General features: G+C 40.8%; 1 protein-coding gene across 4 annotated transcripts in view; it reads left to right on the forward strand.

The window, feature by feature from the left end:
- The window catches only part of FARP2 (FERM, ARH/RhoGEF and pleckstrin domain protein 2), a 72,817-nt gene that overhangs the window by 31,155 nt on the left and 28,026 nt on the right, over window positions 1–13,636 (forward strand). For all 4 annotated transcript variants that reach the window (XM_033069264.1, XM_042779619.1, XM_042779620.1 and 1 more), the window contains exons 8-13: window positions 5,409–5,556; window positions 6,290–6,379; window positions 7,453–7,616; window positions 7,747–7,815; window positions 9,212–9,269; window positions 9,942–10,182. In XM_033069264.1, coding sequence (XP_032925155.1) covers window positions 5,409–5,556; window positions 6,290–6,379; window positions 7,453–7,616; window positions 7,747–7,815; window positions 9,212–9,269; window positions 9,942–10,182 — 770 coding nt within the window. The remainder of the gene's footprint in view (window positions 1–5,408; window positions 5,557–6,289; window positions 6,380–7,452; window positions 7,617–7,746; window positions 7,816–9,211; window positions 9,270–9,941; window positions 10,183–13,636) is intronic.

The raw sequence follows: 13,636 nt of genomic DNA on the forward strand, positions 1-13,636 counted from the left end.
AGCCACACATGCATGCAAAACAAAACCAGGAATTCATTCCTTACTTCCCACTGGCAGGGAGGTGGAGAGCAGCATCCCAACATGCTAACAGTGACTTGAGAAAACAAGCACCATCACTCCAAATGTCCTCCCTTCCTCCTCCTTCCCCCAGCTTTATATGCTGAGCACGAGGCCATCTGGGACGGGATATCCTTGGGGTCAGCTGGGATCAGCTGTCCCTGCTGTGCCCCCTCCTGAGTCCTTGCTGCTGTCCCAGCCCCTCCCTGGAGCTGTGTGTGGAGCAGGAAAGGCCTTGGCACTGGGTGAGCTTTGCTGGGCAATAAGGAAAACACCCCTGGGTTATCAGCTTGTTCCCAGCTCAGATAGAAAATCTCAGCCTGGTACCAGTGAGGAAAATAAACCCCAGCCCAAACTAGCACACTCATCCCTTCCCTCCTCCCTTACTGAGGGAATATTGATCACCCTTTCCCATCTTCAGCAATTGAGAAGGGCTCTGAGTTTTCTCAGTGTAGACACATTTTTCTCTCATTTCTGTTCCAAGGATAAGGCAGGAACAGGGACCTGGGCATTTGGCCTTTCCTGCTGATGCACAGTGCAGTTGGACAGACAAAAATGCTTCTCTCTCATATTATCCTGATGTGTCATATTTTGACTTTTTTCATTTATTTTATTTTTTTTTCCTTTAATTTACCTTATTATTGCCCCACATACCTTGAACAGACTAATATTTTTGAGGCCAGGTTGGATGAGGCTTGGAGCAGTCTGGGATAGGGGAAGTGTTCCTGCCCATGGCAGGCAGGGGGGACTTTAAGGATGATCTTTGAGGTCCCTTCCCACCCAAACCATCCTGGCATTCCACGATTCTTCCACTGGTCATTGCTCCTGACAGAGATCTCCTGGACAAACCAGGTGTCCAGGAAGAGATATCCATTTCTGACAGGATGGCTTATCTCCTCCAGATTGTTTCTGTGGCACTTTCTGCCTGTTTTCCTTTTTTTTTAAAATTGTTTCACTATAGCTACTGGAAGTGGAAAACATCATCACCCTCAATAAAACAGGACCTGTGTATCCAATCCATTCTGTAAATGGAGAATGTTGTAATTGGAAAGATGGCAATTGAATGTTTATTTTTTATTAAGGTATTTTTCATTTTACATTTGTAAATACTTTCTTTTTCTTTCAAAAATAATAGGCATATAGTTTCTATACTTTGCAAATGTAGTAATTATAAACAAGATGAGTTATATTTTTGGTGTAGCACATTAGTTACTGCTTCAGCGAGAGCCTGAGTTAACTTACTTTATTAAAAATAAAAGATTTGTATTTTATAGATGGTGTATTGGTGTTGGTGCAGTTGATTCCTGACACCCAGACACTCAAAATACAGTGTATTTTGCCTTCCTGTGAGTAGTAGAATATTTGCTGTGAGGTGAGTGCAGGATTCAACATGACACATTTTGTGTTCACATGCTTGTGGTTTCTTTGTTTGTACATACATAAATCAAGAAAGAAGATTTAATAGATTTATATTTACATTTACTGTTATCCCTCACATCCTTTTGCAACTTGTTAGCTTAGTTGTCCATGATTTAAATTCTTTAAATTGTGTGTAAATTAGAAAAAACTCTAACTTCTTTAAAGTTCTGTATTAATCACTGGGTTTAAATGCTCTGTAAATCACCTAACACTTGACAGCATTTATTTTGAGTCCATTTTTGTATTGTCTCAAATGTTTGTATGTCCAATATTGTATCACAAACCAGTATTTGTCAAGCTGGATGGTTGTAAGGAACCTCTACACTGACACCTATGGCACTGACAGCAGTTTTTGCTGGAAATACTGATATTAGTGTGCTGTCCATTGACCTGGGGAAGATTAAGTAGATTTATCTGCTTAATGGCTGAACAAAATTAGAGCAGATTGTTTTGGGGCTGGGCTGTGCAGCTAAGCCTGCAGGCAGCATCTGAGGGCAATTTCTGTAACTGCCTGTCTTTGTACCCATCTGTGGGACACTCAGAGCTGCCTGGTTCTGCTCCCAGCTCCTCCACACCAGGCTCAGCCTTCCCTGGTGCCTACAGGCAGTTTGTGTGCATGTGAACACTCTCAAAATTGCCTGGTATTTTTATTTTTATTTTTATTTTTCTGAGATGTGCTGTGCTTTGGATCATATCTAATCCCTGAAAATACATGAATAACAGTCAGTGGTTCTACATCAGTTACACCAGACTGTTCATGAGAAATTTTTTGTGTTATAGACCTCCAATTTTCTAGTTGCCATTTTTTGTTTTTGCCTTCCTTCCCAACCCTCAGCACCCTCTTTAAAAGACAAAGCCCTGCTTTCATTCTTAATGTCGCTGTATTCAGAAGAATTACAGCAGGAATTAGCGTGGGTGGGAGTTACACACAGTGCTCTCAGAGTGTAACTCAGGAAACCCTGGCCAAAAGTAGGATTTATGATCTACCTCTTTTGTATATATTTAATAAATAGGAACCATGGTACTCCAGCTTTTTTGAGGCAGTAAAGGAATCTGTGGTGGAAATGGAAACAACAGTTAAAGCCAATATGAAAAGCACTTACTCCAGTGTTACTCATTTCAGTGAGGGGAAGAGAAATGTGCTTTACCAGTTGAAGCTCTTGGACATAACTAGTACACATAGTAGTAACACTGTAGAAATGCAGCTACAAGGCTCTCTCTGTAGTTTGGCATTTCTGCTTTCATTTGAAATCAGGTTTTTGTGCCTCTTATGTTCTTCCCTTTATATGACATGGTCACATAGTACTGACCTTTGGATAAGGGTGGATTATGGACTGAGCTTGTAAAGTCAGGAATGTCACTGAATCCCTGCCTTCTGCAGCAGGCAAAATAAATTTGTGATTTCCTGCTCTAGTGTTTTAGATTCTTTGTTTTCCCCTCCGGAATGAACACTGCTGAAATGCTGTTGTCAAATGTGTGTTACTTTCTCAGGGCATTTTGTGTGCATGTGTTTTTTACACTCTAGAGAATTTTAGTAAGTGTAATTGAAGCATTGCTTTTCTAACAACTTCTATTTCTAAAACTAGCATGTGAAATAAGTTTCATAATTGTATTCTAAATTGTAGAGACAATTCCTACTTGGAGTTAATATATATTGCCATCATCCCTAGTTCTGTTAAATTCAAATGTAATAATCATTCACTTCAGTATTCTCTGTTTGTATTTTAAAAAAATCTATATGGTGCTAAACAATTGTTTATTCTAACACCTACCTCTAGGTAGGTAGAAGGAGGTATTTTTAAGGAGTGTGACTAGAAAAGCCAGTCAAGGGAGCAGGAGAATTTATTTAGTACCAGTGTTGTGGTTGGCACTGCATAGTACACAAAAATAGGTAATACTAAAAATAGTTCATCATCTGTTTTAATGAAATCAAATGCAGATTTATGGAAGGAAGGCCATTTTCTTCTTGGAAAAAAAGGCTTGTAAAATTTGCTTAGTCTGTGTGTGCAGGAATCTAATCTGGGTTCAGCACTGATTGTTTGTAAATAGAATAATAATTTTTTAGCAGCTGTGTCTTCCTTATATAATTACATTTATCCTAGTGAACTTGCACATGGAAGTAATTTGGTATTTATTATTTTTAATCATTGTCAGTAGTGTTATAAAGGGTCAGTTTACCCAGCTGTGGCTGATGCAGCCTCACTGCTGTGAATGCCCCAGCAACTCCTGTGCTGCTGGTGTTTCACAGAATTCCAGAGTGCTTTGGGATGGAAGGGACCTTAATTTCACTTTGACCTGCTACCCTGGGCAGGAGCAGCTTTCACTGTCCCAGGGTGCTCCAAGCCCTGTCCAGCCTGGCCTTGGACACTTCCAGGGATGGGAATTGTCTTCTCCAGGCAACCTGTGCCAGGGCCTCACCTCCCTCACAGGGAAGAATTTCTCCTAATGTCATCTTAATCTCATCTCTTTTAGTTTAAAGCCATTCTGCCATGTCCTATCACGTTCTGACCATATAAAAAATCCCTCCCCCTCGTTTTTAAAAGCCCTTGTTAAGAACTGAAAGGTCACAGTGAGGTGTCCCCAGAGCTTTCTCTTCTCCAGATGAACACCCCCAGCTCTCTCAGCCTGTCTCCAGAGCAGAAGGGCTTCACCCTTGGAGCATCTCTGTGCCCTTCTCTGGTCTTGCTTCATCTTATGCTGAGGATCCCAGATCTGGAGGCAGCTCTGCAGCAGAGTTTCCTTAGGGTTTAACACAGGAGAAAGTTCTGCTTTCCCTGATTCTCCTGGACCATATCATGCCTAAAACTTGGTAGTAGCATTTTCTCACAGGGTGTTTGCAATTCAGAAACCTCCTTGGGTGACATGCTTATTTCTGTGATAAAGACCTTCTTGCTTTGTGGTGTAACTGGGGCATGATCAGTAGCAATAGTTGGACTTGCTCATCTTCAGTGTCTTTTTCAGCCTTAATGATTTTATAATTCTGTGATTCTAACAACTTCCATTTCCATAGCACCATTTGTTTGTTCTTGGAGGATCTTTAACTCCTTGTCAGGACCCATGAACTTACAGAGTGTTTTGACTCACAGGGAAAAGCTCTTGTCAGTACTGGTACCCTCTGAAAATGCGCTGCAATCTAATACACTCCTTCTTATGGAAAAAAACCTAGGAGGATTTAAGGGGAAAATAAGGAGTGTTTTCATGCAGGAGAGCAAAATGTTAGTGGTTTGATGTCAGCTAACCTGGGGAGCATTCAGTGAAATGTGAAACTGTGACAGGTGTGTGCCAGAGTCATGAAGAGTCTCTGTGTTGCTGTTTTGGACCTTGTGCACATTTACAGAGCAGTTGCTCCTGTCTGAGTATAGCTTCCTCTTGTTTTTAGAGTAATATTGACAGCAGATGAGGTTTCATGTTAAAGATCCTTCTCTGGGTTCCTTGGCAGAGAGGGAGTTATCCTGCCAAAGGCTGGGGGAATGTGCTGCACCTGGTAGTAATAGAGTATTTATTCTGAGTCTCAAAACCTGACCTGAAAAGTGTCATTCTGCTGTGATATTTGCATTGTTTCTGTGTTGCTGGATGTGCAACTCTACCAGCTCTCACTTCTTATCTTAGTTAATGCTAATGTGTACCCAAGCAAGCAGGAGGAGCATTGTGGATTGAATTTGGATTTGTTCAACTTGAGAGTTTCTCAACTGAAAAAACTCTGAGCTAATTAATATCTCTCTCAGCATCTGCCTTGGGGTTCACTTGATTGGCAATCATGTGTATCATTACAGAACTTTCAGTGTAACACATGACTTAGAGTGAAACTGCCAACTAGATGAGACAGAAAATTCTCATTTAGTGCCAGAGTTCAGACTTAAGTGTGCTAGCTGTGTTGGCAGTGTTGTAGAATCAGATTGTTCTTAAAACTTTATTTTTCTTCCTCCTTATAGGGGTCAAACTCCTGCTGAATCTGACTTTCAAGTGCTTGAAATTGCCCGAAAACTGGAGATGTATGGCATCAGATTCCACCTTGCCTCCGACCGTGAGGGCACCAAAATCAATCTGGCAGTTTCACACATGGGTGTGCTGGTGTTCCAGGTATGGCAGGGATGGCACACTGCCTGTCCTTTAGCATGGCTTGGAGTCTCTCATTTTAACTCCAGCTGTCTCTGATGTCTTGAAAATGTAACATGTTCTATGGTCGAGAAGTGTCATTTAAGCCCCCAAATGAGTGTTTGGTGCAGCTTGTTCTTGTGCACAGCATCAAAGGAGAGGGGCTTTGTTTGAAGTTAGGTGTGTGGTCAGAGAAAATCATCAATTCCTTTGGAACAGCCCTGGGACAGGTTTGTCATCCTAGAATTTTGGTTTGGTTTCTCTTCTTTTAATATTCCAGTGGATTTTTGCTGGGATGTTGTTGCTCTTACTGTGTAGGAATGCTGATTGGAGTGATTGGACTAATTAGTGTTACTATGTTTGTTGTATTGGAGAAGCAACTCTGTGCTCAGAGTCCTGTTCATGAATGCAATAATAAGGTTTTCCTCTTCCCAAAACACAGAGGCAGCTGATTTACTGAAATATTTCCATTTGGGTGCTCAGCTGTGTCTTTACCTGTTCTTTGGTTACTTTTTGGAGGTGCATCAGCCACTGCAGTCCTGCAATTCCTCTCAGACTGCTTAGTGGCCTCTCTTGTTCAAGACAATATTGTCACCAGAACTAAAAATCCAGCTGCATATGTCCACATGCATATTTGTATACCCACAACAGAATTTTGTTTGGTCCTCTGCTTTTCTGAATTTTTTGCTAACATTTGATCTTTCTCATTTTAATTCAGGGTAACACAAAAATCAATACCTTCAACTGGTCCAAGGTCCGTAAGCTGAGCTTCAAGAGGAAGAGATTCCTTATTAAGCTCCACCCAGAGGTCTGTGTAACTTCTACTGTAATATAGACTGGTCAGTGTTGGGAAAAAACCCCATGCTTCATTTTATTATGAATGTTTCTGGACTCTGTGATTTTATAAAACAGCCTCAGTGGGCAGGCTTGGCTGCATCACAGTGTAAATCTTTCCTTTCTCACCCCTCAGCTTAGGATCTTTAGGGTTTGTGTTTCAATCTCAGCTTATTCTTGACACAAGCTTACACATGTATAAATGTAAGACAGAAAAATATTACTAGACCCAAGTATTTGTTGCATCCTGTCTCAGTACTTCTGCTTTGAAAAAGTTGCATCCAGTTTCTTGGCTCAAATGAGAATTATCTGATACACCTCAGGTAGGAATAGGTGGCTGAAACTAGATTGTTGTAGCTTCATTTTAAGGGTGGTGTGATTATTCTTGCTTCATCTTTTCTACACATCTCTATAGCACAAGTGTTATTTTTCATACTTAGATGATTTACAGTAGATGGTTTTGATTGCAGATGTCATCAAAATTATTGCTTCCATACCGGATGACTAGATTTTATTTAATTTATGTTAACATAGAGGAAAAAAACAACTTTGGGCATAATATAATTTCATGTATCAAGGATACCTGAAACAGGGGACACTGTCTGCTCATGTGGCAATGTGTCTAACAAAGAAACCCTCAGAAATTTCATGTGACATATGCAGTATTTTCCAGTTTTGTCTAAATTTCCAGGAGACAAACATCAGAACTCCTAAAAAAGGAATAGTATTTAAAAATGACTACTATTTCACTTAAATATTTCTATTTCTTTTAAATTTCTAAAGGTGGGTTATGTTGACCATGTTTTTAAAGTCAAGTGCTTTTTAAACACTTTTACAGTTTCAAGGTAGTCGAACATTTTTGACAGCTATTAAATAGTTTTTAACTGCATTCAGAATCACTCCCACTGTTTTAAAGGCAGATAAGAAGTGAATTAGCAAAAAATCTTGCTGCAGTTCAGCTTTTTTGCTGGCACACATTTGTGCCTTCCTTTTCTCCTTACTATCATTTTAGGTGCCACTGAACTTCTATTTTTTTTTTTTTCCCAGGGCCCGTATCAAGATACATTGGAGTTTCTTTTGGGAAGTAGGGATGAGTGTAAAAACTTCTGGAAAATCTGTGTTGAGTATCACACATTCTTTAGGCTCTTTGACCAGCCAAAGCCAAAGGCTAAAGCAGTGTTCTTCACCAGAGGGTCATCATTCAGATACAGGTAGGGAGAAACACAACACACTCATTATGTCTTAGAAAAAGAGACCAAAAGGAAAAAGTATTCTGAAGACATTCCATCTCTAATGCTCCTCCCTGTGTTTGATAACCTTTGTACTTCTGTGGGTTCACAGTGGGCGAACACAGAAGCAGCTAGTGGATTATATTAAGGACAGTGGGATGAAGAGAACCCCATATGAAAGGTAAGATGAAATAAATAGTTTTGTAAGGAAAACATAACTGAGACTTTCACAGTGCCCTTATTACCTGAATTTCAGTGTTTTAATGCTGCTTGGAGGCAGGCTCATTCTCACTAAATTTAAGGCAACTAAACTAAAATGTAAAAAATTTAGTATTTTGTGATGCTATAAGGAGCTTAGGAAGGTTTTGGCACCCTGTTTTGATGTCTGTGGACAATGTGTGGCTTAGCTGTCTGAAATTTCAGCGTGTACTCAAGATTCCTTGATGTTAGTGAGGACTTGTCTGTGCCACTGTAACTGCAATCAGCCAGTGGCAGAGCACATAGTGGAACTTGGGACCTGCAAGTTTGAAACTGTGACCTTAAATACTCAATTGCTTCTAAACATGTAAATATATAAATTAAGGAATTAATTTTTTTTCCTTACTTGACTCTAAAGCTGTTCAGTCTACCTGGGGAAGAAACTCCTCCTACTCCAAATCCTAATCCTAACTACATGTGGGAAACTCTTACTCCTCATCCAAAAGATTATAGGAATTTTTAAAACTTTGCATTAATCTACTATTAATAAATATTGTTAATGTGTCAGACTCCAGTTGAGTGCCTTTTCTATTTGAAATTTTGATTTTCTGTTTAATTATTGACACAGAATGAATCTAACCATGAGTGTAATGCAGGATGCCACTTTTTGGAGTCTAACATACAAAATTTTATATGGTTGACTGAACTTGTAAAAATTTGTTGCAGATTATTTCATTCTGGTTCTGAAGCCTTTCTTCTGTGGATGTTTATAATAATGGCAAAGGGTGGAATGAAACTAAAATGTGCTGTTTAGTATTCAGTTAGTATTCAGCCCCAAGTTGTTCCTGAAGTCTCCTTCAGTGGTACTAAGAGATCCCCACCAGCCAAGAGGGGATTGGTCTCTTCTCCCAGGTAACAAATGACAGGACAAGAGGAAATGGCTTCAAGTTGTGCCTTGAAGTTTAGGTTGGATACTGGGAAAAATTTCTTCACTGAAAAGGTGGGCAGGCACTGGCACAGGCTGCACAAGGAAGTGTTGGAGTCACTATCCATGGAAGTGTTCTAAAATGTGGAGATAAAGCACTTGGGGACATGGGATAGTGTTTGGGAAACAGCTGGACTTGATCTTAAAGGACTTTTCCAATCTTAATGATTCTCTGATTCTGTGAATGCTCTGGGTCTTTATTCCATTTTGTATGTTTCTTACTCTTGCATCATTTAATTTACAGCTCTTTTGACCTCTTAAAATTTGAACTAGTTATTAACAAAACACAATAAAACAGAGCTTGAGATGTTTCTATTGGCATGACCATAAGAGCTGGGGGAAGGAATGAGGCTGATGCATGTCTTGGATGCTGACAGACTGCTCTGTTCCACAGGAGGCACAGCAAGGTCAGAGCATCCACCCGCACCTCGAACACAGACGTGCCAAAGCAGGTCAGTTCTGCAGCACCTCGCTGCTGTGGTCAGGGGCATGGACAGACAGCTTTCTGAGGTGATAGTCAAAGAGTGAAGTCACCAGAATTGCTGCCACTGTTTGCTCTTTGTCTGACTGCATAGCTCTTTTTGTTGGTGTTACTAATTGGACAGTTGTAGCCAGTGGAGTGTGAAATGAGTAATATTTTACTCAAAGTTCCACTGAACCGAAAAGGAAGTGTTGGACTTTCTAGTATGTTGTTATTTCAGAGGATTAGTTTATCTCCAGGTACTCTCTGGGTTCTCTCTGGCAGTCCCAAAGCTGTTGTAAGATGCCTTCTGCAGGACACAGCAAGAAACAATCATGTCATTGAATGCTCTTGTGTTACATTGGAGAGGTTAAGGAAGCATCACAGAATTTCAGTCATTTTGTTGTTTTTCTTTGTAGATGCTTGTTCAGCTATAAAATACATGCTTTTAACTTTCATCCAGTTATCAGAATTAAGGAAAAAAACCTTGCCTTTCACATGGACTACTGGATCAGCTTCTGTACAGTGTTTGCTGTAAAGTGAGCTCGTGTGAAGCAGATCTTCCTTCTGCATGTGGATGTAACTGGATTTTACTTTTTTTTTTAATGTATTGCAAAAACCTTTTTATCTCTTGTGTTTCTGCTTTTTATTTTTCCCCTTTTAGAGTGTCCCATTCACTGAGGGCTTGAGAACTCCAGGGTCTCCTGCCTCAACAGCTGCCCCCTTCCACTCGGGTCACTCCTTGGCCAGTCCTGCTTCTGTCCTGCCCATGTTTGCTGAACCCAGCCCTTTGTCCTTGGACCCCCGAGCATCATACACGAGGAATGCAGACAAAGGCACTGCAGCACCAGTGGAAGAAGCTGGGAGGAAGCTGATGCAGCAGCCTGGATCTCCTGTGCTCCAAGGTGTTGGGTTTGGTAGTGTTGCAGGAAACTGTGACCCGTCTTGTCCTGTTGTTGAGAGTGGTTGTGGTGTAGACGTAGATGTAGAGAGGAGTAGTAAGGAGAGCAGGGTTGCTGGTTGTAAAAATGACAATGATGAGGATGACTTTACCACAGGTGTATTCATTGCTGAAAAAGAGCAGCAGCGTGGCAGCCAAGGTGCCCCTCTTTTCACACTGACAAATTCTCAGTTACAGGTGTCAGAGGAGTTTATTGATGACGACCCAGCAGAAATGTCCTTTTTTGCTGGGGGCTCTGAGGCATTTTCCTATGTGTACAGTGGGTTAGAATTAAAGAGCTCAGAGTTTCCTAAGTGTCTGTCAGAGTCAGCTGGTTTAACTGCAGATGCCCTCCAGCAAAGCACAGGCTCTGCTCAGTCGAGCCCTGACAGGTACTCGACAGAGGCCGTGGATATGAACATGGAAGAGGAGTTTGAATTTGAAGAAGGCAGCGATTTCAACGGCAATGAGAGGCCATCAGACACCTCGGAGCTGTTCGAGGTGAAGGCCCAGGCCAGCAGGATGCAGAGCCTGCTGAGCCCCTCGGAAACCAGCTCCCTCATCAACAACCGCTCGGAGAGCAGCTCCCTCAACAACCTGCCTCTGAACGGGCCCTCCTCGCTGAACACCTACAGCTCTGCCAACCCTTCCGAGGCCAGCTCCATGCTCAACTTCCCCGCCTACTCCGTGCGCTCCGAGTCCAGCTCCGCCTTCCAGTTCACAGACATTATCGACCAGCTGGAGCAGCTCAGCTGCCCGCCCACCACCACCGAGGACTCCAGCAGCACGGACACGGACTCCTGGGACTCAGAAACAGCTGCACCTCTGGATGTCAACCTGTTCTTTAGTAACCCCTTTGCTCAAACCGCGGGGGACAGCTGCGCCTTTGACTTTCAGAATAATTTAAAAAATCTCACGCAAGAAGACTGGACAGAGAAGTCGCAAATCAATTGATTTGTCTTGATTTTTGTGATGGATCCCTCATGCTTCTCAGGCTTGGAAGTCAATAGGGTGCGATATCAGTCAATCCAATGGCTGGATTTTAAATCACATAACATGGTTGATTTTTAAATTTTTTTTTTAAATTTGTGTGCCTCTTCAGTGTCCCTCAAAGCGTCCAAGTTTTGGTGCTGTGTTTCTGTGCATCACACTACATCAAGACTGGGTTATAATGGGCTACAATGTTGAAAAATGCTACATTTAGGTAAAAAACACTCATTTCAGAGAATTTTCAATATCAACTGGCTCGTGCAGACATCACAACTTACAGTTTACTGAAGGATTTCTTCAACTCTAAAGATACCTGTAAGAGTCTCATATAATATGCTGTTGCTCCAAAATCCAAATAAAACAGTTACTTTTGCACATGCTCGTTAACCAGCAGCTGCATCCACTAAATTGCCTGTTTTCCTGTGCTGTAGCAAGATCCTCATTTTGGGTTTGTTTTTGTTTCCATAATCAAAAAGCCCCGAACAATCTTCAAATCATCTCTGAAGGACAGTTTTAAAATACCAACCTATGCAACACATCTGTGGTGTGCTTTGAAGAACAAATAGCCTTATACCTACCTTTGGAAGGTAGTTTGGAAGAGGGAATGTGTGTACAACCAAATGGAAATAGCAGTTTCCAAACTTCTCATGAAGACAAACTTATTTGCTGACTTCCATGTATCTACAGCAGTCCAGCAGCAAACATTTTGCAGCAGTTTGGAGATACACAGAGACTAAAAAAGCACTTAATCCCCATCACATTTCCCTTCTTTCTCATTATTAATCACTCTGCATAAAAATGCAAATTGATTCAGAAAAGTGTCCTGGATCTGTGGAGGACAGCTGGTAAACCTTGGTGTTAGCTTTGACTTTTTCTTTAAAATATGGACTGTATTCAGAAAAATACTGTAATTTTTCTGAGAAATTGAGTATTAGGTGAGGTAAACACTATAGACAACAGTTAGAGCTTCAGGGCTTTTGTAAATTCTTTTAGACAGGTGACTTTGGTGTAAGGCTTGAGTTGTAAGTTTGGAAGTGTTTGGAAAAGACAACTGAATTGTTGCTTAACTGGTCACATTTAATTTAGCAACATTTATTGAGGCCAAACAACAAAAGCTGCAAAATGTCCTTCCCAACTGCCACGGATTGTGGAGGTGAAATTCTGAGCTTCAGCTTGTAAGAGCATTTTTAGACTATATACAAGCAAGAATGGGAAATCCAGAGCACCTGACCCCAATCTTGTGATGGAAAGCATCATCTCCTTCAACCACCTGGTTTTGGGGTTCCCTTCTGCCCAGTTTTCAGTCCTTGCAGAGAGAGGACAATGCTAACACAGTTGCCTCTAAAAAAAGCAGCTTAGTTACAAACATAACTTTATGGTCAATATTATTGCTACCAGTTTAAATAGGGTATTGATATATCATTAAAGGCCTTCATTGTTTACTCAAACATTTTAAAATGCTATTATTTCTCAAACTTCTGATAACTAAAACTTCAGTGGAATAGTTTTCAATGTGAGGCAGAACTCGAGGAGGTAAAACCTCCTTTAGCCACCCATTTCTTCCAGGTTAGTTTTGCCAAAAGATAACTATTGTGCACAGTGCTTGCTTTTATCTTGTGTTTCAGTGGAATGGCTGTTGTCCTGTGAGAAACCTGTCCCCTTTGCCAGCAGCATAGAAAGACAAAGCACATTTAGAACAAAATCTTAGCTCAGACCTCCAGTAATGCACAACAAGGTGCTCTGTTTTTTTGTATATGTTACTTTGATTTTATTTCTTTCCTGTTGAATGTGTGCCCTGGCTCTTTGTGGGACTTTCTTCAGACCTGTGGAGATGATGTTGTGGGTGTGTGGTGTGATATTTTGAAACAGGAGTTGGAGGAGGTCTGCAGTGGTGTAGAGAGCTGGTTCCTTGAAGTTTGTTTTTAGGGGATTTGTCTGATTTCTTCCCAGAATGAACTATGTTATGTAACCTAAGGAAGAAAAATAAAATCAACAAAAAGAATTCTGCAAACTGTGTAACAGGTGGTAGCATCAGGGACAAGTACATGGATAAAGATGTAGAGAGAGGCTGTTGATGTCTCTGATCTTTTTAGAAGAGAATCAGGATTCAGCTATTACATATAACTGTGTCTGCCTCTGTTTCATGTCCTGTGCCTCAATCACAAGCATTCCTTTAAATGTGTTAGAATAGGGAATAAATCCAACTAAATTCTCTTAGTTTTGAAAAGATCTTGGGAAAAGCTACCTGTATTTTCAATGTACAGGCTTGGCAATTTTGCCTTCTTGCACCATAGTTAGTTTGAAAAGGCATCTTCAATGTTTTTCTTCCTGTATCTTAAACTGTGTGGATCTTTTCTTGGCAGTTCTAACTCTCAGGGATTTTTTTTTTTTTTTAAAGAAAGCAATAATTCTTAATGTGGTGCCCCTTT

This window comes from Catharus ustulatus, chromosome 10 (assembly GCF_009819885.2).
Source record: "Catharus ustulatus isolate bCatUst1 chromosome 10, bCatUst1.pri.v2, whole genome shotgun sequence".
NCBI classification, from domain to species: Eukaryota; Metazoa; Chordata; class Aves; order Passeriformes; family Turdidae; genus Catharus; species Catharus ustulatus.